At 34.5% G+C, this 23,866-nt stretch overlaps 1 protein-coding gene across 9 annotated transcripts in view; it reads right to left on the reverse strand.

Annotated features, from left to right (window-relative positions):
- CADPS2 (calcium dependent secretion activator 2) overlaps positions 1-23,866 on the reverse strand; it is a 573,333-nt gene that overhangs the window by 267,882 nt on the left and 281,585 nt on the right. For all 9 annotated transcript variants that reach the window (XM_045388493.3, XM_045388491.3, XM_065542514.2 and 6 more), the window contains exon 7: positions 5,985-6,096. In XM_045388493.3, the coding sequence (XP_045244428.1) occupies positions 5,985-6,096 (112 nt within the window). The remainder of the gene's footprint in view (positions 1-5,984; positions 6,097-23,866) is intronic.

Raw genomic sequence — 23,866 nt, forward strand, 5'->3', positions numbered from 1 at the left:
AACATCATATAAGACTAATGTGGATGCTTAAAAAATCATTATAATAAAAGTAAAAAAAAAAGGTGGTAGGGGCATCTAAAATAAAGGAGACTGAAGAGCCACAAAAACCCAATGCAATGTATGATCCTGGATTGTATCCTAGATGGGAGGAGAATATCAGCTTCTATAGACATGTTGGGATAATTAGGGAACTCTGAATATTGACTGCATACCACATATTTCTGAATCAATATTAAATTTCTCTGGCGTAATGAAGAAATTGAACTGACGTAAGGAAATGTTCAATTCTTTTTCTTTTCTTTTGTTTTCCTTTTTTTTTTTTTTTTGAGACGGAGTCTCACTCTGTCACCCAGGCTGAAGTACAGAGGTGCGATCTTGGCTCACTGCAACCTCCCTGTCCTGGGTTCAAGCGATTCTCCTGACTCAGCCTCCCAAGTAGGTGGGATTATAGGTGTGCACCACCACACCCAGATAATATTTGTATTTTTAGTAGAGACGGGCTTTCACCATGTTGACAAGGTGAACTCCTGAACTCAGGTGATCTGCCTGCCTCAGCCTCCCAAAGTGTTGGGATTACAGGAATGAGCTACTGCACCTGGACAGAAATGTTAATTTCAAACAGTATATGCTGAGGAATTTCATAAAATATTTAAAAGCCTTTATTATAAATGTTTATAATAAACATTACAGACATTTTACATTTTAGAATAATTTAAGATTTACAGAAAAGTTGCAAAGATAGTATAGAGAGTTCCTGTATACTCAATTTCCCTCAGAATGAACAGCATGCATTACCATGGTACATTTGTTAAAACCAAGAAACTTACATTGGCACATTACTATTAATTGAATTCCAGATTTTATTTGGATTTCACAAGTTCGTTCATCAATGCCTTCTTTCTGTTCCAAGGTCCAACCCAGGACAGCATATTGCATTTTGTTGTCATGTCTCCTTAGTCTCCTCTGATCTGTGACAGTTTCTCACTTTTCTTTTTTATGACCTTGACAGTCTGGAAGAGTACTGGCCAATTATCCTGTATAATGTCACCAATCTGTGTTTGTCTGATGATTAACCTGGGTTTTGGTGGGGTTTGCGGCAAGAATACCATAGGGGCAGTGTCCCTTCTCAAACCATAGTAGAGAGCATAGGATATCTACATGACATCAGTGGTAGTGGTTATCTTCATCACTTGGTTATCAAGAGAGTATTGGCAGCATATGTTTCCCTCTTATGTTACTTAGGTCTGTTTCTTTTCTCATCACCCCTTTCAGTGGAGCTATGTCATACCTGTAGAGTACAACTAATTTCATCTGTCTCAGTCTGTATTCTATGCTGGCATCCTTTTGACACTGCTGGTTGATGTGTACATTAGGGAAGTGTGTATGTTCATGCTACTGTGCATACATTAATGTACATTCTTTGTAACATAAAGTTCTATAGGTCTTGGCAAATACAAGTATGCATCTGATATGGTTAGGCTTTGTGTCCCCACCCAAATCTTATCTTGAGTTGTAATTCCCATAATCCCCATAATTTCCACAGGTCAGGGGAGAGACCAGGTGGAGGTAACTGGATCACGGGGGTGGTTTCCTTGATGCTGTTCTTGTGATAGTGAGTGGGTCTCAGGAGATCTGATTTCTTTCTTTTTCTTTCTTTTTTTTTTTTTTTTTTGAGATGGAGTCTTGCTCTGTTGCCCAGTGGTGTGATCTTGGCTCACTGAAACCTCTGCCTCTTGGGTTCAAGTGATTCTCCTGCCTTAGCCTCCTGAGTAGCTGGGATTACAGGCACCCACCAGCAAGCCTGGACAATTTTCTGTATTTTTAGTAGGGATAGGGTTTCACCATGTTGGCCAGTCTGGTTTTGAACTCCTGACCTCAGGTGATCCCCTGCCTTGGCCTCCCAAAATGCTGGGATTACAGGCGTGAGCCACCGTGCCCGGCCTGATCTGGCAGTTTTATAAGCTTCTGGCATTTCCCCTTCTTGCACTTATTCTCTCTCCTGCCACCCTGTAAAGAGATGCCTTCCACCATGACTGTAAGTTTCCTGAGGCTTCCCTAGCCATGCAGAACTGAGTCAATTAAACTTCTTTTCTTTATAAATTACCTAGTCTTAGGTATTTCTTCACAGCAGCGTGAGAATGGGCTAATACTGCATATAACACACAGTACCATACAGAACAGTTCCTTCACTCTAAAAGTCCCCTGTGTATCCCTTTCTGGCTGACAACCTACCTCAGTTTAATTCCTGGCAAACTTGCAACTATTGTTTATCCCTACAATTTTCTAGAATGAATGGAATAATAAAATATGTCATCTTTTGGGTTTGACTTCTTCCATTTGCATTTACATTCAACTATGCCACTGCATTAATAGTTGTTTCTATCATTGAATAGTATTCCATTTTATGGATATGCCATGGTTTTATTCATTCGCCGACTAAAGAACATCTTGGTTGCTTCCAAGTTTTAGTGATCAAGAATAAAGCTATTTAAACATTCACACACAGATTTTTGTGTAGACACAACCTTTATAAACCCATTGGTAAATACCTAGGAGTACAAATTTTGGATTGTATAGCAAGTCTATGTTTAACTTTATACAAAAAACTGGCAAGTTGTCTTCCAAAGTGACTGCACAATTTTGCATCACCACCAGCAATGAGTAAGAGTTTCTGTTCTGCATTCTTACAAGCATTTGTTATTGTCAGTTTTTCTGTATTTTCACCATTTTAGTAGGTGTACAGTGGTATCTTGCTGTGGTATAAACCTACTTTAAGTGCTCTGTTGTTCGCTTTCAAATTTAAATGCTACTGAAATTTTTAATTTAAAAAACTTCATGTTAAAAACCAAGCTCCCCAAATATACTATTCATAAAACCTTATCTACAGATGTCAGATCATGTAAGCCTTTTTGTTTTAACTTAAAAGAAGTTATTTGTTCTAATTAGAAAAGTATATATATATACTTTTGTATATACTTAATATGTATACCAACAATATACAATATTGGTAATGTGTGCACATATATATATACGTGTGTGTGTGTGTGTATATATATAACCAATAGCTCTACCATCCAGAGATGAACACCAATTTTTTTCCAATTCTGTGTGTGCACATGTGTGTTCAGATTAAAACACATGTAAAGACCTAAAGTCTAAAGCAGGTATGAGTCTACAATGTTTGAGGAAAAGAAAGAAAGCATGGTGTAAGGAAAGAATGACAGTAGGCAAGGAGGTTGTAACAGAAGATGAATTTGGAGACAGAAGTCAGTTCATGCAGATCAGGGATTCTCCAACTTTGGTGTGTCTTAAAATCATTAGGAGGGCTTATTAAAACAGAGGGTAGCCCTGCACCCCTAGGGTTTCTGACTCAGCAGATCTAGAGTGGGGCCTGAGAATTTGCATATCTAACGTGCAGGGCCACACCTGAGAACTCCTGTCGGGCCTGCTACACTATAATGAGGAGTCTGATTTTTAGTCCAAATAAATTGGAAGACATTGGAATATTTTAAGGAATGTTGTGATTTGTTTTGAATTGTAAATAGATCATGATGACTGAGGTGTGAAAGTCAAATCAGAGAGGACAAGGTGGTAAATGGGAAAATAGTAAACAGACTCTTTATGTGAAATGATGGTGCCTTGAATTAGCATAGTGGGGATATTAATATATGGATGGATTCAGAACAAATACAGTAAAAGCTCAGAAAAGTTGCAAATGGATCTGGTGCTAGGGTGAGAAAAGGAGAAACAAGGGAGATGTCTAGGTCACAGGCTTATTTAATAATTGCCTCTATGGAAGGCTTTATGGGGATATGTCATAAGTTCTATTTTGAAAATATGTGGTTTGAGATATCAATATACAATTGGAAATATTGCATATGGAAGTTGGATACACAAATCTGAATCTACAAGAAAAATAGTAACAATTTGTAAGTCATTAGACACAAATGATATTTATAATCTTGGAACCTATTGAGGTCTTTAGTACACATTAATGGTTCTCAGGCAGGGTTGATTTTGTTCCACCCTCCAAGAGACATTTAGCAATATCTGGAGACATTTTTTATTTGACTAGAGGTTATGGATATTGTTAAACATCATAAAATACACAGAAAAGCACCTGACAACAAAGAATTTCCCTGCTCAAAACATCAATAGTGCTAAGGTTGGGAAACCCTGCCATAGACAGAAAAGTTGTCTTTCTAGTATGAAGAGAGCAAGGGAGCATAAGCGGTTTTTCAGATATAAAATTGCATCGAATATATATATATATGTCACTTATGTGTATATATATGTCACTTATGTATCAAATTTAGAAACTGCTTAACTATATTATTTGACCAGCTGATAAACAAATTAAAAATAGCTCAAGAGTTACTTATAGCATTAGACTTAAAATGGCTGCTGTTAAATAGTGAGATATAATTACAATAAGAAAAGTAACATTAATTTTACCTTTAAAATATAATGGTTTAAATGAAAAACTCTGAATAATAAAAAGACCATATGCTGTCTCCAAAGCTCTTGTATTAAATTATGCTACCTGTACACCTTTGTTCAATGAAAACAAATGCACAAATTCATAAGCACATGACTGAATGAGCAGTAACACAGCTCTCTTAGGTATTAACAAATACACATATCAAGAAAACGGAAGAGAAAATCTGGATTATGAATGCAGACTCAAAATCTCTGGAGTGTAGATACAGACTTGCAAAATCCCTAGAAATGGAAAAATTCCAAGAGTGTAAAGGAGGTAGAAGAAGAGGTTCTGAAACTAATAGAAATCCTGACTTCAGTTTTTTAAAAGAATTCTAGTATACAGAATGATCCTAGCATCTTTTTGCATCTAGCACTGTACAAGTAGTCCATTAATACCAGAAATTTTCAAGTAAGACTTCTGAAGGTTTTATTTTCTGGAAAATATCTCTGAATACAGTCTTCAGGTCTGGGTAAGATAGATTCACATTACAGAGGTTGAGTGTGGTGACTCATGCTTGTAATCCCAGCATTTTGGGAGGCTGAGGCAAGTGGATCACTTGAGGCCAGGAGTTCAAGACCAACCTGGCCAAGATGGTGAAACCCTGTCTCTACTAAAAATACACAATTTAGCCAGGCAAGGTGGCATGTGCCTGTGGTCCTAGCTACTTGGGAGTCTGAGGCACGAGAACCGCTTGAATCTGGTAGGTGAGTTGCAATGAGCTAAGGTTATGCCACCGTACTCCAGCCTAGGCAACAGAGCAAGACTCTGTCTCAAAAAAAATAAATAAATAAAAGTAAACAAACATTAAAAAATTCACATTACAGAAGACATCTTTATATAGCCTACTCAATTAGAACACCTACTTCATTTGTAAGTCTGAAGATGACCTTTCACACAGATTTACCTAATGTTAATGCTTTTACTGCCTGCACAAGCTGAGTATAGTAAGGTATACTGAGATTAGAAGGTAAATACATTCTAGGTATGAAGAGGTGACTACAGGAAAAGAGCAATTTAATGTTAAAAGATGTGAGAGAAAGGCCTTTTCATGGGGAAAACTGAAAAGATAAAAGAGATAGATGCACTTTGGAGATGTTCTGTGATTAATCACAATGAACATGAAGAGCAGATGACTTCAAATATAAAGATGATCCTTTGAACCCAGGGACAGAAATACATTACATGAGAATTACCCTTTGAAGGTGGCCAGCACCATTCACATTCAATGGCCAGTGGAGCACACGTGTGAGAATGACCGAGTTGGTGGCAAGGAATTTGTATTTACCCCTTACACAACCAAATCCTATCACAATACTTTCTGTGTTACAGACAATTAGATTTAATAAATTAGAGGTGTAAACTGGGCTTGTGGGAAATAACAAATGATTTTATGTAATTTATGAACATAAAGTTCACATACTGCATACTGGTCTACCTTAATGATGAATCTAAAGAAGTTAAAACTGTTCTACCGTGGACACACAGGCTGACCACAACTCACCCTTCCCAGTTCTTTATCTTCCAGGGCCAGAACTCCAGTGCTTTCTGTGAAGAGTTTCACTTTGACCACAGGCCGAGGATGGGTGGTGGTGAAATCTCCTTGAGTCCCCCATCTGTAATGAAGCAACACAAATGTTTCTTAAAATGCAATATTAATTTTTTTCCCCAAGGAGATGTGTCTCCGTAGAAGGTAAATTAAACAATACAGAATCTTCTGTGCTCAATGAGCTTTTTATTTTTGCTTTTGTTTCTAGCAGATGGCATAGTCAAGAAGGAAAAGAACAATAAGCTTTACAGCTTGTAATAGTTACTCAGCTGTTCAAAAAATTAGCATGTTGGACTACAAAAAATAGCATGTTATGAGAATTTAGGTTAAGGTAAAGCAATATAGTTGTAGCTATTGAAATCTATTTATTAATTCAAATGCAAATTATAGCACCATTTTTACTGGCAGCTGGGAAAAATTGCTCAGAGTTTGTTTACATAAGAGATAGTTTCTCAGAAAATGACTTTTATGTACTAAAGATTTTACCCCATTTCTTTTTGGCAGGCCTTTATTAAACATTATCTTTTTTTTAAAGTAAGCATAATTATCTCAGATCTATTACTTTATATGACTTTTAAAGCTCCTGTCAAAAAGAAAGAAATATGCATCATAAGAATCTGAATGTTTTGTAGTTAATTTCACACTACATTCTCTTAGGAAGGGAATAAGTCTGTTGATATCTGGCTTTTAAAATCATCACAACAAAATAACATGTTTTCTTGGCTTGTCTTTTGATTAATAGCATCTTGTCTTTACTGCAGACCAGTTCATTCTGGCTGATTTACAAACTTAACTGGCACACACCTGATATTAAAAAATCTTATCAATATTTCTCACAACTCTGTGAGATCAGATGCAATGAAACAGCACAGCATGAAGAAGATGCCATTGAGCAAAATACCACAGAAGAGAAAAAAATGAGATTTAACAAAATACAGATTCATGTTAAAAATAAAACAACAAATAAACATCAATTTTCTTATGCTGTCTTGAAAAAACAAAACAATTCACCATTTTCACGGAGCTGTCTATATTTTATTTTATAAATCTCATTCAGAGAGCTTACAACATACAGAAAACTCAGTAAAGCAAGTGTAATAAAAATTGAACAAAAAATTGTGATTGCCTTCCTCTCCTATTACAGCATTTATAAATGTGTACAGTAAAGCAGAGACCATTTCAATGACTGAAGCAGCTAGCATCTAGATGAAGTCTGTTTTTTTGAAACATCATATGCCAGAGGGAAGCGAAGATTCAATTAGGGAAGAAAAGCAGCTTAATTTCTATTTTAGACTTCCAGAATGGGGTTAGCAAAGAGTCTTTTTGCCATTTCATATAATTAAGATGGTTTACATAAAGCAACAGTAAAATAGAAAACAAAAATAGATTCAGAACCAAAATAAGGCATAAAGAAAAATTCTCAATTTAGTGTATGGAATCTCAAGCCTTGAATATAGTCAGGCAATCTGGTTAACAGCCTGGGAGCTAATTCTCATGACGTACCCTTTTTAATTTAATGTCACATGGTTAAATTTAGAAGACTAATAACCTTGGGAGACATTTTCTTATAACTGAAGTAGAAGATTTTTGATAGTCATATAGAAACAGTCTAATAATTTTCCGTAGAATTTGCTTTTCAAAATTCTCCCCATAAAACTTCTATGTACTACATTGATATTTTTTCTTTTAGTTTCAAAATCCTTTGAAAGTATTTATACTAAATGTTCATTTGCAATTCCCAACCTTCTGCAATACATGATTCTTCAAACAGAAAAGTGAGCTTTGTCTTTTAACCTGGCCCTTCTGAAATGCATTCCAATTCCACTTTGCTGGATAGAATAAGACAAATAACAATGAATGCGGGGGAAGAAAAAAAACTGTTCACTCACGGGTCCATGAACTTCCAGAAAACTATCTTTTACCTTTGATCCTTCACAGACAAGTATATTCAAAAACTATTCTACAATATTTATCACTGTAGCACATTTCTCATTTGTACATTAGAATATTTTTATACAACGATATATTTTTAAAGTGTCCATAAAATGAGATTCAGTTAAAGAATAATGATAAAGTGAAAACCAACATTCCTGCCATTCAGGTAAAATGGGGAATGTACTAGAACATCAGGAAAGCCCTCGTGTGCCCCTGGTCTCATCTTCCTCTCCTCTCCACCCTCACTACTCTGAAATAGCTAGCACCCTGAATTTTATATTTATCACTCCCTTGAATTTCTTCTTAAAGGGAATATTTTCAATGTTTTACCTCTAAGTGTGATAATTGCTCTAGGTTTTTGGTAGATAGTCTTTTATAGTTAAAAGAAATTCCCATATTTATTAGACACACACATAAATATATCAGAATATATGTGTGTATATATGTAATATATGCATATAATATATACATAATATATAAAAATATATATCACAATTATATATGGAGATATGGTATGTATATACATATATACGTATCTCATTCATATCACATACATCACAATATCATATATAACATAATCCTAATATACATACATATATACATAACAATATCATATACATAACATACATTAATATATACATCACAATATCATATACATATGTATATAACATATGTGCATATATACATACATTCGCACATATAGAAAGATCCAGAAATGAGTGCTCTAGTTTATCAAACATTTCCCTACATTTATTGAAATAATCTGTAATTATAGACTATTGTCTTCCTTTCTTGAGATAAACTTAATTAAAAAAATACTCGAATGAGTAGGCTAATACTTTGTTCAGCCTTTTATATAATGTCCATTATTGAGACTAGCCTGTAGATTTACTTCCTTGCGTTCTCCATGTTTGGTTTTATTGAATAAGTTGAAAAGTGCTATATTTTTATTATCCGAGTTTGTCAAAAAATGATAATTATCTGTTCCTATAACTCACCTATTAAACTGTTCAAACCTGGTATTTCTGTATGGGAAGATACTTGCTAATGAAGCAATTTCTTTATTAGGTGTAGCTATAGAACTACTCAGGTTTTCTCTTTCTCCTTGAGTGAATTTTGATAAGCACTAAGTTTTATGTTATTTATTTTGTCTAAGTTTTTCAAAAGTACTTTTACAAAGTTGTGAATTTTTTTATCTTTGAATCCTTATAGCATCTGTTACGTCTTTCTTCATTCTTAATGTTTTATTTTTTCCATTTTTAAACGTGACAGAGGTTCGTCACTTTTATTGTTCTTTCCAAACTCCTGTCATTTGACTTTGACGATACTCTCTACTTCATGTTTGTTTTTTATTTTATTACGTTCTGCTCTTTGCTACATTATTCCAATTTATCTATTTTAACCCTGCTGTTTAAAATTTTAAGTTGAATGCATGGTCATTAATTTTAAGCCTTTCTTCCATTCTGGGCAAGCATTTGTGACTATAAATTTGCTTTAAACCCTTTACCTACAGCACTTCATAAATTTGCCAAGTGCTGTTTTTACTATTATTCAGCTGTTTACAGGTGTGATGTAGAATTTCTCTCTACATATATCTTTTCCTTTTTCTTATTAAGTTCTATTTTTATTACGTCAGATTAGATAGCACAGCCTGCATAATATTGATCATGTAAAATAATTGAAAGGGGCTTTAACTTCCTGATTTTGTGTATAAGTTTTCCATGAGAGCTCACAAAGAAAAAAAAAAAATCTCCATTATGGGTACATTATTGTATTTATGGCCAGAAGTTCTACTTTGAAGGTTTAGGACTTCTGAGTCAAGGGGAGGAAATGTTAATGACCAATTACTGTGAAATGAAGAAGGCTTAAATAATGTGTTCTCAGGCAAAGGAGAAGCTGAGGTACAAGAATACCCGCAGATCCTGACTGTAGCAGGCAGGAAGACAAAGCTTTTACTGACATTCAACAAAAATGTACAATTTTAAAGGGGTGCATAAATAGTTATATATAAATATTTATCCTTGTATCCTGGAATGTTGGGATTTATTGTTTCTTTATAAGAAACTATAAATAAGAAACTTTCTTATAAGGAAAATATAAATCCCAACATTCCAGGATACAGGCATAAATTGACACCAATTTGATAATTTCTTCTTTGGGAAATAAAGTTGAAAAGACACAGTTAGAAGATCATAAATTCTAGAATGAATAAATTAAAAACACAAGCCTCCCTGATCCCCCACCCAGCCAAAAAAAAAAAAAAAAAAGGGCAGGAAAAGAGTAAAGAAGATAATAGGCCTATCTTCAATATTCACCAAGACGTCTCCTTATTTCCTACTTAATTGGTATGTTTAAACCATCTCAGTAATTAATACCAGTTATTGTCTTCCCATTTTCTCAATATTTTATGATAAAAGAATACATTATCTTGCTGTCAGTTTGTGTTGACTCAAAACGAATTGCCTTTCTCCACTTCTCTGAATGTATTATTTATGAGGATTCAGAATTCCAAGGTAAATGTTCGAATGAATAAAAATCTACAAAGCACTTTTACGAGAACAGCAGGACTTCCTGGCTCTGAAACACAGGGTAATTCATATACCAACTGAAATAACTGACATTAATTATGTATTTGCTATTAAATAAGGGGTACTGGAAATTTGTATCAGGAGCCAAAATACATGTTCATATCTTTTAACCTAGTAAGGTTATTTCTAAGAAGTTATCCTATCAAAATAATTGTAAGTATTAAGTATTAAAAAGATTATAAGCAGAAACATATTCATGACAGCATTATGTATAACAGTAAACACTTAAGCAAGAGAAATATAAAATATTAGGGGAACGATTATGTACATTATGGGGCATGTGATGAAATATTTTGCTGCTATTTATAATGATGGCTATAATGGCAACATAAAACTAAGCATGATATAAAGTAAACAAAGGGAGGATACAAAACTGAATGTGTACATTTCATTCATTTAAAAAAATGGAGTACCTTTATGTGGCAGATGACATTCTAGTGTGAGCAACCAAAGTCCCTATCCCTTGGAATTTCTATTCTAATAGGAGATTTTAGATAACAAATAATTATACTGTAACATGTATTCCTTCTCACCCCTGCCCTGCCTTCTCAACAGGCTGGATAGTTCCATGGTCTCTTACAGTAGCTAGAGCACCTGATATAACTTGTGCCCACTTTTGACCTGTCTGAAAGTCGATAGTGATATGAAATGACAGTTTTAATTTTTCACATGTCCTAAACTTATTTGGGTAATAAATCAAATATATTTATAAAATTATATAAACTTGGCTTTGGTTTTGAGCTTTATGTTCTACAGATCTCTCCTCAGCCGTGTTACCCTGTTTTAACTATTGCAGCTTTGCAAAATGTTATGACATCCGTTAGAACACAAAGAAAACAGACACTTTCATCTTCTTTCTATTCAACAAAAAGGGAAGGGAGGAGGTGTCTCTGTTAAACTCTGTTCTAATATTTATTACTGGAATCTTAAACTTTTTTCTTCTTTGTGTAGAAAAAACACACATTCTTTAATTTATTTCAGTATTTTATATATTGGGGTCCTAACGAATATCTATTTCCTTTATATTGTCTGACTATTGGGCATATGTAAGAAAGTTATGGCTAAACTCTATTCATTTTACAAATGATTGCATTTCCAATACAGTGAGTGCTTTTAAAAATTATTTGTCACCAAATAACCAATTAACTCTATTAAAAAGATTAAAATTATCAAATAAAAATGACATATAATTACAAAAGCATCACTAATTTTATAACAGAAAACATTAAATAAGGATTCAGCAATAGGGATACAAATGAAAGCCTATAAAGAATTACAAATAATTATTAAGATTTCTCATGTTGAATTTTTTTTTTTTTGCTTTTAGTTCCTGGATACATGTGCAGGTTGTGCAGATTTGTTACATAGGTAATGCATGCCATAGTGGTTTGCTGCACCTATCAACACATCACCTAGGTATTAAGCCCAGCATGCATTAGCTATTTTTCCTAATACTCTTCCTCCCTCCATTCCACCCCGTGACAGGCCCCAGTGTGTGTTGTCCCCTCCCTATGTCTATGTGATCTCATTGTTCAGCTCCCACTTACAAGTGAGAACATATGGTGTTTGGTTTTCTGTTCTTGCACTTGTTTGCTAAGGATTATGGCTTCCAGCTTCATCCATGTACCAGCAAAGGACATGATCTCATTCCTTTTTATGGCTGTATAGTATTCCATGGTATACCACATTTTCTTTATCCAGTCTATCACTGATGAGCATTTGGGTTGATTCCGTGTCTTTGCTATTGTGAATAGTGCTGCAATGAACATACGTGTGCATGTATCTTTGTAAAAGAATTTTTAATATTTTTTTTGGGTATATACCTGGTAATGGGATTTCTGGTTCTACATCTTTGAGGAATCACCACACCATCTTCCACAATGGTTGAACTAATTTACATTCCCATCAACAGTATAAAAGTGTTCCTATTTCTCTGCAACCTTGCTAACATCTGTTGTTTCTTAACTTTTTAATAATCACCATTCTGACTGGCGTGAGATGGCATCTCACTGTGGTTTTAACTTGCATTTCTCTAACGATCAGTGATATTGAGCTTTCCTCATATGTTTGCTGGTTGCATGAATGTCTTCTTTTAAACAGTATCTGTTTATGTCCTTTGCCCATTTTTTAATTTTTTTTTTTTCTTGTAAATTTATTTGAGTTCCTTGTAGATTCTGGATATTAGATTTTTCTCGAATGGATAGATTGCAAAGATTTCCTCCCACACTATAGGCTCCCTGTTCACTCTGCTGACAGTTTCTTTTGCTGCGCAGAAGCTCTTTAGTTTAATTAGATGCCATTGTCAATTTTTGCTTCTGTTGCAATTGCTTTTGGCAATTTTATCATGAAATCTTTGCCTAAATTGTATTGCCTACATTTTCTTCTAGGGTTTTTATAGTTTTAGGTTTTACATTTAAATCTTTAATCCATCTTGAGTTAACTGTTAATAAGGTGTGAAGAAGGGGTGCAGTTTCAATTTTCTGCATATGGCTAACCAGTTTTCCCAGTATCATTTATTAAATAGGTAATCCTTTCCCATTGCTTGTCAGGTTTGTCATGATGAAATTTTTTAAACAATTCAACTATAAATTATCATTCTCAAAATGTAGCCATTTTAAGATTAAAATGATATAACAGATTCTTCCAAGAATAGAATAAAAGTTTTGGTTCAAAACTCAAACATCCAGTATTTATTTGGTAGCATTGATTCTGACATACCCTGGGAAATAGAAAATCTTTCCAAAAGTTTCCTGCACTGGACTTTAAGTAGGTCTAAGGTCTTTCTGCTGTCCTATGGGAGATTTGCTGAAAAAACTGACTTTGGATTCACTCAATTCATGAAAATGAGTAAGGACTGTGTTATTTTCATTGACTCATATTTGGTGAGAAGATAGATGGGCACCTCCCCCAAACTCATTATGATGAGTCAGGAGGAAATAAAGATTCTTGAAAACAGGATAGTGAGTTGATCACAAAGGCCTGATGGTATCCTCAAGGGTGTCAAGCAATATCATTTTTAACTGATGCCTTCTTGAGAACTGGGAGCCAGGAAACTTGCCTGACTGAAAGCACACAACTGTGTCTCTGCTCTTGCAGCTACGTTTATGCCAATGAGCTGTAGTATCCTTTAGTTTCATTGAAGAAACCTGTATGTGTTGGTGTCTTTCTATTAGTCATTGTCCTGCACATAATGGCCACATACACTCCAAAGCCATGCTGAAGCCCTGGGAAAATGTGTATGTAAAACAGGTATATTAATAGATGTGCAAAATGTACCAAGTAGACACAATATCCCACTCTTACTAATAAACAGTATTATCTCCTTTTAATTGAATAATGTAATAACCTCTGAAAATTGGGAATTAAGTTTAACAGGAGAGAAATACTAAGAGCCTGATTATTAATTACATAAATAGAAATTAAATAATAAAACACTAAAAGATTTACAAAACAATGTTAAGCACTGTACAAATGTTTTTAAAAATAGCTTTCTTGATTAATATGAGCAATTAAGACAGTCTTGTGGAAAACTCTAAGCAGAAGTTAATACTTATGGAACAGCAGCTTTTAATATTTTAAAAGTTCAACACAGGGCCCAAGTATATAAAAGGCTTATATAATACTAATGTACTTCAGTCAAAGACTCAGGGAAAAATGATGAAGATAACTAAGTTTTCATGGCAACATGGGTGGCTGGTGACACGTCGTTTACCATGATCCAAACTATACAAGATTAAAGGAACTTATCTTGGGAAATTCAAGTGCTTGATTCCAATAGGCTGTTGCAAATCCAGATACAGATTTGTGAGTGATTAACATAGAAACTGTTGTATAAACTATGAAAATGAACGAGCTTATGAAGGGTGCACTAATACATCATGATCGTAGGGACTTCTACCTTACAAGTGTGGGCTTATACATGTATCTCCATGCTTACATGTATGCTTTTAAACACATATATATTTCAAAGGTTTGCAATCATTTATTGAGGTATAGTTTACATGCAGTAAAATATAATCATCTCAAGTATAGAGCACTATGAATTTTGAAAAATGCATGCAATCATGTATACCGAATGTTTCCTCATTTAAGATGTTTGCACTATGCAAAACAACCAATGGTTCAATGTGAATTCCATCAAAATCCTAACATTTGCAGAAATATGAAAATCTACCCTAAAATTCATAAGGAATCTCTAGGGACTCCAAATATCCAAAACAATTTTAAAGAAAAAAAAAAAAAAGAACAAAGTGGAATGCATCACAAGCCCCAATCTCAAAATCTACTAAAAAATAATGGTAATCAAAATAGTGTGGTCCTGGCAAAAAGACAGATATACAAACCAACAGACTGGAACAGAGAGCCCAGAAACCAACCCTCACACATATGGTCAAATGTAATGCACATTTATTATTCATTTAAAAATTAATGGGATATCCAAATTGTTCTATAACATATTCTTTTATGTAACACTATATCTTGAACTTCTTCATGTGTCAGAACATGGATTTATGTAATTCTTTTCAAGACTGTAAGACATTCCCCTTGTATGGCTGTGCTATAATTTATTCAATCACTCTTCTAATGATGGACTTTAAGGTTGTTTCCAGTCTTAAACATTACAGGCAGTGCTGCAACAGACACCTTCATATATATTCATCTGTTTTTACATAAATAATGAAAAGAACAAAAGATCAGGAACAGATTTCTAAGGCACCCCAATACTTTAAACTTATCTTAAACATAAAAAAGTTATCCTAACAGGTTGATTCATAAAACAATTTACCTATCTAGTAAAAAAAAATTACAACAAATAGCTCCATTATAATCCTAAGTCAAAATTTTAAATAATTCATTGCAATACAAAATTCAAATTTACTAGCAAGAATTTCAAAATTTTATGATAAACAAATATTATTTCCTTTAATTGTAATAGTTAATTTGTACAGCAGGTTTTTAACTCCTTTTATTTACTGAATGTATTTTAAACCAAATTTTCTACCCATCTAACTAAATTAGTTTAAATTGGGTGATCAATGTTTATAAAAACTGCCTAACTTATCACCATCATTATTGTTGACATACTATAAAAGTATCTGAAATTCCAACTTGAGATATCTAAATTGAACTACATACAGTTTAATAATATACTGCATGCAATACAGTGAGGACAATGAATAGAATGGCTTTCTAGGCCATGAGGATAACATTCATCCCACAAATCACACTGTCATTTAAGACATCAAACTATACTACTCTATATTTTCAACAAAACAAAACAAAAATTCTTCATAGTAATATATCAAAGATAACAATCTAAGTGAAATTAGTGACACAAATATTACAACATTATTCTACATAGTTTCACATAAACATTGTGGAAAAAAGACTGATTAAATAACAAAAGGAAATAAAAAAGAACCAGTACATGAGACCTGGCCCACAGCAGAGTACAATGGTGCAGAAATAGGGCTACAAAGTACAGACCCAAGAGACAGATTCTGGTCTTGAAGACCACCAATAAGTGAAAAGACCCAGGGCAAGCAACTTTACCACAACCTAATAATACGTTCCTCAGAATATAGTGGAGGTATCAATGAAAATGACTCATGTTAATAACCGTAAGAGCACAGCACGTGTCTCATAGAAAGTGCACACAGAATGTTCATTATTTTTACTAGCATCCATATTAGTACTGCTTTAGCTTTACTAGATAATATCTACCTGAAAAAACTGATGGTTTTGAACATTAAAGTGTTCATCTGTTTCATAAAATGGTGACACTAAAATCCAGACAATATCAAAAAAAGAGAGAGAGCAATAGAGACATCAACTAACAGCAAAAATGGCAAAGGAGATAAAAAGAGAGGAAGAAAAAGAAGCCATGTGAGAATCTGAGGAGAGGAAGAGAAAGGGAGACAAGGGGGGGAAGAAATGAGATGATTAATGAAAGGTCAACTTACAATAGGCAAAGTGTTACGAACTGAGATTTACTTTTAATCTTAATGTATTTCTGTATACCATCTTTTATCCATCCTTTCAAACATAATTTACAGTCTATAAAACTGATATGACACAAATTTTAATAGAAGAACTAGAAAATACCCTTTAAAGTAACTAAGTTTTATCATTCTAGACTTTTGGGAGGATCTTTCGAAAACACTGAATAAAACTTTCTATTATGATGGAAAGATAACACAAAGTTATTTGTTTCTTCAAACGTGACAAGAAGCAGGTGTAGCAGCACACATCTGTAATCCCAGCTATTCAGGATACTGACACAGGAGGATTGCCTGAGGTCAGATGTTCAAGACAGCCTGGGCAACATAGTGAGACCCAATCTCAAAAAGGAAAACAAACAAAAAACAAAACAAAAAAACCATTACAAGAAGAGACAAAATCCTGACATGACATCTTGCACTTTAAGGCAGAACAATATTGGGGAATGGGATGGAAGGGATAATGACTTTCATAATAAGAGAAAAATCCTACAAGCTTTATCTTCCTTCTCTTCCTTATTGTCTCATAGAAGTTTCCCTTTCCCTTCAAAGAGCTAGTGCTCATTTGGTTGCTCTAAGGATTGCAAAGGCCTCAGGACAAATAGGATAAAATTGTCCTTTAAAGTTTGTATTTCTTTTGTGAAGTATTCATGCCATTAAACCTCCATATCCAGAGTAGAAAAATCATATTACACTTGTACCATTTTCTTCTGGGAAAGTTTAGCAAGCATGTTACCACAAAATCAGGTTTCAGAAATAACAGAAGAGATTATCTCTCACAAGCATTTTCCTTTCCTTCCCTCATAACAGCACAGTTCAAAGACATTAGCTTGAAGCATCTAATTTTAAAGAGAACAATTTTTCACATCTTGCATTTCAGTTTTACTTGACCAAGTAAAACTGTAAAGCAAGATGTGACAATGTACAAAAAAGTTCAGTGCTTTATAAGATGAAAATCAAGAGTTTTAAAAACTTACATATGGGAAAGAATAAGTAATTGATATATGTTAATTTAACTTTAAAGCATAAAAAATGCACAAATCCTCCAGAAGGATGTTTAAATAATCAAATGCAATGGTGTGGAAATGAGCACAACTATACTGTATACACCAGTAATTAGTAATCTACAGAAATTTACCAGTATGTTATGTTCATATTGTTCCCATACACTCAACTTTGATGTTTACGTGAGAATCTCAGCCTACTTGCTCCCATTTTGTGGGACCAGAGTTAGATGTGTTATATGAACTGAATAAAAAATCCTTTCAAATGTAATATAATGAATATATTACCTTTTAAAGATAAGAAGTACTAGAGAAATTTAAAATATCGGGTTGCAAACTATGAGGTTATAATTATCACTAGGTAATCAGTTCAGCATATTAAAAGTAAGAGTGTCCATCAATAACTAGTACTTTCTTTACAAGATATCTTCCACTAATTGATGTTTCATTTGACAGAACTTTAAGTGAGGGTTAATGTTCTTTTGGGCCTGTCATTTGGTGGCATAAAAATGTTTTGCTTTATATTTTCTTAATTTGAAGATCTTGGAATTGCCAAGTACTATAATGTCAGTACATACTATTCTTAATTGCTTACATTTAAAAGCAAATATTCCTCAGCTGTCTCCAACTACTCCAAAGGTAAGAGAGTCTTAATTCTGTATCAGAGCAGTAACATGGAGGGCTTTACAGGGGGAATGCCAGGATAGATCATCTATATGGGTTTATTGCATTTCCCCTGGGAATGCCCCTTTAGGGCTCCCCTGAAGATACAACAACTTTTTTTCTTTCCTAAATGACAGTTTCTTTAGTTGAAATAAAGAGAATTTCCAACTACACAGAAGTAGAATGGAAGCAATAGGAAAAGTCCCTGCATTACACAAACATCCCAGATGCCATAGAGGGTAGGATGACCTGAGACTATTTCTGAGAGTTGAAAAGAGCCAAAAACACCAGGAACTCAACAAAAGCATGATGCATACAGCAGAGGCAAGTGGATACTCAAGTGCATGGTGAGGGCTCAAAATTAGTCTTGGGAATATCCAGAGGGATACCAGCACTGCGGTCCACTGTACAGAAGTGACATGTCACAAGCAGCCTCAGGAGTCCAGTCAAGCAGTGAGACCTGGTAATCTTCACAGGCCAGACAGTTCCTGCCAGTTATCCTGTTGCTTATGGTTCCTGTGAGATCTACCCAAATGTTACTCAGGGAAGGAAACCCCACCTGCTGTCGATTTCCAACAGCCACAGTAACAACTAAATGTTGAGATACCTTGGAACAAAAATGCTATACACACAGGCTTTTAAAGCTTAAGAACATTTAAGCTCATTTTGTTAGAAAACATTTGATCCTCATAACAGCTCCATTAAGAATTTAAAGGGGTGGAAATCACTGCTATTATCTATGTTTCTCCAACATCTACCTACCTGGCACTTAATGGAACATTTAAATAATGACACTTTGTGTTAATTATTGTTCTCATTGTCCAGAATCTGAAAGGATATTTAGTAAGCACCTATCATATGCCATTTATGGGAATGAATGATGAAAATGCAAAGATGAAGGCAAACAGACTCTGGCCTTCATGACTCGGGTTTGTGTCAAAAGGAAAAGTGTGAAATGTAAACAAATACTATAGCAGTGAGAAAAGCTTCAAGATGACCTTCATTTTAAGACAGAAGTCATTACCGATGTATGTTTATGATTTCCCTCAGCAACCATAGCTACATCCCCACTGTAAACAACATTGTGCTCTGGACATAAAAGGCACACATTACATATTCAAGAGAGAAGACAATGATGTGCAGAAATAACATAGAATTTGGAATCTAAGAGGACTGGGTTTGAATCCTGGTTTCCCTACTGAAGAACTGGGTTAATTTAGGTTCCTTTACAGCAACACAAACCCATTTTGTGTTGCTATAAAGAAATACCTGAGACTGTGTAATTTATGGAGGAAAAAAAATTATTTGGGTCATGATTCAGCTGGCTGGAAGACTGGGTGTCCAGTGAGGGCCTCGGGCTGCTTCCACACCTGGTGGAAGGCAAAGGGGAGCTGGCATGTGCAGAGATCACCTGGGGAGAGAGGAAACAAGAGGATGAGAGAGCAGTGCCAGGCTCATTTTAACAACCAGCTCTCGCAGGAAGTAAAAGAGCAAGAACTCACTCAAGCCATTCATGAGGGATCTGCCACTATGAGCAAACACCTCTCATTTGGCTTCACCTCCAACACTGGAGATTACATTTCTACATGAGGCTTGGGGGGGTCAAATATCCAAACTATCATCATATGTCAGTTAAACTTTTTGAGTATCTGTTTTCTTTTCTAAAAATAGAAACACTAATAAGTCCTGCCTCACATAATTACTCGGAAAAAGAAATCTGCAAGTAAAATAACTATCATTATATCTGGCAAATTAGAAGACTTAGCAAATAAATGCTTGTTCTTAATTTACCTGAGCACTGCTGCTATGGTTTGAATGTATGTGTCCCCTTACAGTGTATACGTTGAAATCCCAACTCCCCAAGGAGGGTGGTATTAGCAGGTGGGACCTCTGCAAGATGATTAGGTCATCATTGTGTCTATGCCCTGTGTCAGTAGAGAATAACTATAGAATACTCCACAAAAATGAAATACCACTTGACTGCTTAAGTAGAAACCATAGTTTTGTCTCTGAAATGAATCTCTTATCATTTTTTTATTCTCTAAAAATTCTTCCTTGAAATAAAAAAAAATACAAAGTCCATTTGTACATATTGTAAAATCAAATGCTACTTAGAGGTTAGAAAACAGTTTACCTCCAATTTTCTCTGTAATAACTCACAAACATTAAGCTAACCAATCAAGTAACATATCTGATATGCTTTGGGAGAATAAAAAATGTAACTGTGGATTTTTGTTCCAATTTACTCAAGGTATAAATCTATTCAGCATATTTTTCAATGAAAGCATACAGAACTTTTGGCAAAGGCAGACTTGGCATCTTTTTAACATTTTATTTTTTTTGAAACAAGGATAACACAAACATGAGACATTATTCTAATAAAAACATTATCTGGGTCCTTCGACCACGAAAATCATACGTGTTTACAAAACAGATGACATTTTGTTGCCTAGGTAGGTATTTAATTATTTTAGAACTACCATTTCTTTTTTCTTAGATTCCCTACATAAATATATTTTCTAGCAATTGTTTTGTGAGTCCTCATTTCCACAGGCAAAAGTCAGAAGTAAGCAATGTGGGTGGAAAATTTTTAATTCAAAACAAGCAGAGTTGTGTATTTGGTTAAATAGAAATATTCTACCTTTGCTACGAAGATGTCTTTTTTGAAAAATACCCTGGGTATTCACATAAGAGTTGGGACAAAAGGAAAATACCCCCTATGCTTTTTAAATGAGAATATTATAATAGCTTTAGAAACGTTCCAATTCTAGCTTACATTTAAAAAGTAGTTTCTCCAAGAAACCCCAAGTGATATATAAAGGAAATTTAAATAATATATACCATTTTTGTTGCTGCAAAAATACTCTGGATATGTGAGATGGAATATTAATGCTGCAATTTGTGAAGGGACATTTGGGCCACAGAAAGTGATTTGTACAATGTCACTTAGCAGATTGTATTTAATTATGTAGTGGGTGGAAATTAGGGTGACAACTGGCTCCCAGCTGCTATTAAGTCCATTCAGACTCATTTAACTTTCTCATGCATTAATACTAGCAGGCCAGTCAGTGAATATCTACAGTTTTATAGGCGTAACTAAGTTTGGTAAAACAGTGTCCTCCCTATAGATGAAGTACTCTTACTGACACTTCATTAATAAGTTATTAAGATAATACTGTTGTCAGTTATTGGAGGTTAAATGCTTCATCAAATAAAGGTTAGTTACAGAACCAGATACTGAGGATATGATGATGAATAAGACCTGCCTTCTGTCTTCTGGGAGCTTCTAGTTTTTGTTGGGGAGCAGACAAAAAGACAGACAACTAGAGCATACAGTGAGAGTTCTGGGGACTGAGAATATATAGGGTGTTACTGAAGACCTCTGGGGAAGGAGGGGAGCAAGGGCTCAGGGAAGGCCTCACAGAGAAAAGCATCCTAAACTAGAGCCTTCAAGGAAAGGTAAAGGGAAAGTAGTTAGGTGCAGAATGAAAGGAAGGCAGACCATGTGCAAGGATAGTATTCTTCCCAGGAATGGGACCTGCTCCTGGTAGGGACAGCATCAAAAAAATGTGTGGACACAGGCCAGGGAAGTTCAATAACTGCGGATGCAGGGGATAGTTCCACTGATAAAAACAGCTTCCTCCAAAATGCAACAGAATTCCTCCTTGAAAATACTATAGAGCATAGAATCTAAGCTGGAGATGCAAGAGGTGCAGAGGTAAGTGGAAGTCAAACCAGACAGAGGCTCCTGAAATAAACCTAGCAAGGGCCCAAACCAAGGGGCAGGCAAGGATGATGTGGTAAGAAAGATTTGCTGGATATTAAGAAGGCAGAATCAACAGAATTTACATATAGAAATCAAAAAAGAAGAAGAAATAATAAATGGCCAAGTCTCTGGCTAAGGAATCCCAATAGCTAGAAATACCACATACTGAGTTGATAAACAGAAAAGGAGGAGTATGTTTAAAGGTGAAATATAAATGTTTCTATTTTTAATGTGTTGAGTAAGTTATCCATGTGAATATATCCAGAGAGGATAAAGATTGGCTGCCTGGTATTAATCTGGATAACTAAAAAGCATATTTTGTTAACTGTAGAATTTATTTTAGTAACAGTCTTCTTTCTAAACTTGAAAGCTATTTCTTTGTATTCTTTCACAGGTTTAGGCCCTTTGTAAAAGTTTATTTCAGATAAACAATGTTACATACAATATGAAATATACATACATATAGGATACAGTATATATATATATATGATATACTATACTATATTCTGTGTTACTTTAACATTTATATTTCACCTCTAAACACACTCCTCCTTTTCTGTTTATCATCTCAGTATCTATACTGTTTCTTATCTAATTAAAGGCCGTGATTATATTTTCCTGTGAAATTCTTGCTCATCCATGCTATATGGATAAATATTCCTAGATCAGATTATCTTCCTTGTAATATATCTTAATTCACATAAGTGGTGCTACAAAACTGTGAACTATTTTGATCAACTTAAAAGAATTCGCTGTTTGACAATTACATCTTCAGACTGGTTTTAAAAAAAGGATGGCTACAAAAATGGACGGACACTTTTCATCCAGGCCGTCAGAAGCTACATGATGGAAAGAAAACAAAACAAACAACACATGCAGTAGCTAAGTCAAGGAATCAGCCTCTTTGCGAACAGAAAGAGCAGTTCCATGGAGTCAAAGCAAGAAAGCCAAGCTGAGACTGGTGTAAACAAGTTTCTCTTTCTAAAGATCCCACCAACTGTGGGAAAACAGCAAAGGTCACTGGCTTAGTTGGGGACCTTCTCTGAAAAAAACTGAGCCATGAAACTGTCACAGATATGCCCAAGAAAATATTAATGATGAAATTTTAATGTAATCACCAATCTGTCTGATTATAGGGGAAACAAGTCCATCTGTTAGTAAGTCTCATAACAAACGTGACTAATCACATTTAGTCCACAAACTTGCTCTGAGTCTTCTAGAAATACTGTTACTTCTGTAATTTTAATGAGCTTGCCACAGCAGAAATCGAGGCCCCTGCTCTAAGCAATTTATAATTCTATTCCCACTATTAGTAGGGTATATGCTTAGCAAAAAGCTCAAATAAACAGTAAAGTCCAACAAAAACTTTTTATGACATGAGTTTGTTCAGAGCTGAACTTAAAATAACTTATGTCTGTTTGGGTCCTAGTTACCAAAAGTTTCATTTAATAAAGGACTAATGAGCCTCTCCCAGATGTTGGATCAGTGGCCTTCACCCAGAATCCAGTATTTGCAGAGAGAGAATTCAAGAATGAGGCAACCTGAAACACTGCTCACATGTAAAACAAACAATTGGACATTTTGGGTTTTCAGAGGGAACCAACAGCTAAAGTTATTTAATATTGATGTGGATGTTGATATTTAGCTACTGATTTTATTTTAACAAAAAAAAAATGCACCACTTTAAAAACACAATTTTTTAAATGTGGATAATGATAGGTTAAGTTTTCACATCATTAGAATCATATTCATAGTGCATAAATATTGTTCCACTTTTTTTTCCTAGACATCTACCCTACTTGAAAGTGAAGTAATACAGGACATAAAAGATGTAATTTCATCTCTACCATTTTGGTAGAACTATATAAAATTCATGATTTTT

The sequence above is a fragment of the Macaca fascicularis genome, chromosome 3, assembly GCF_037993035.2.
Source record: "Macaca fascicularis isolate 582-1 chromosome 3, T2T-MFA8v1.1".
NCBI classification, from domain to species: Eukaryota; Metazoa; Chordata; class Mammalia; order Primates; family Cercopithecidae; genus Macaca; species Macaca fascicularis.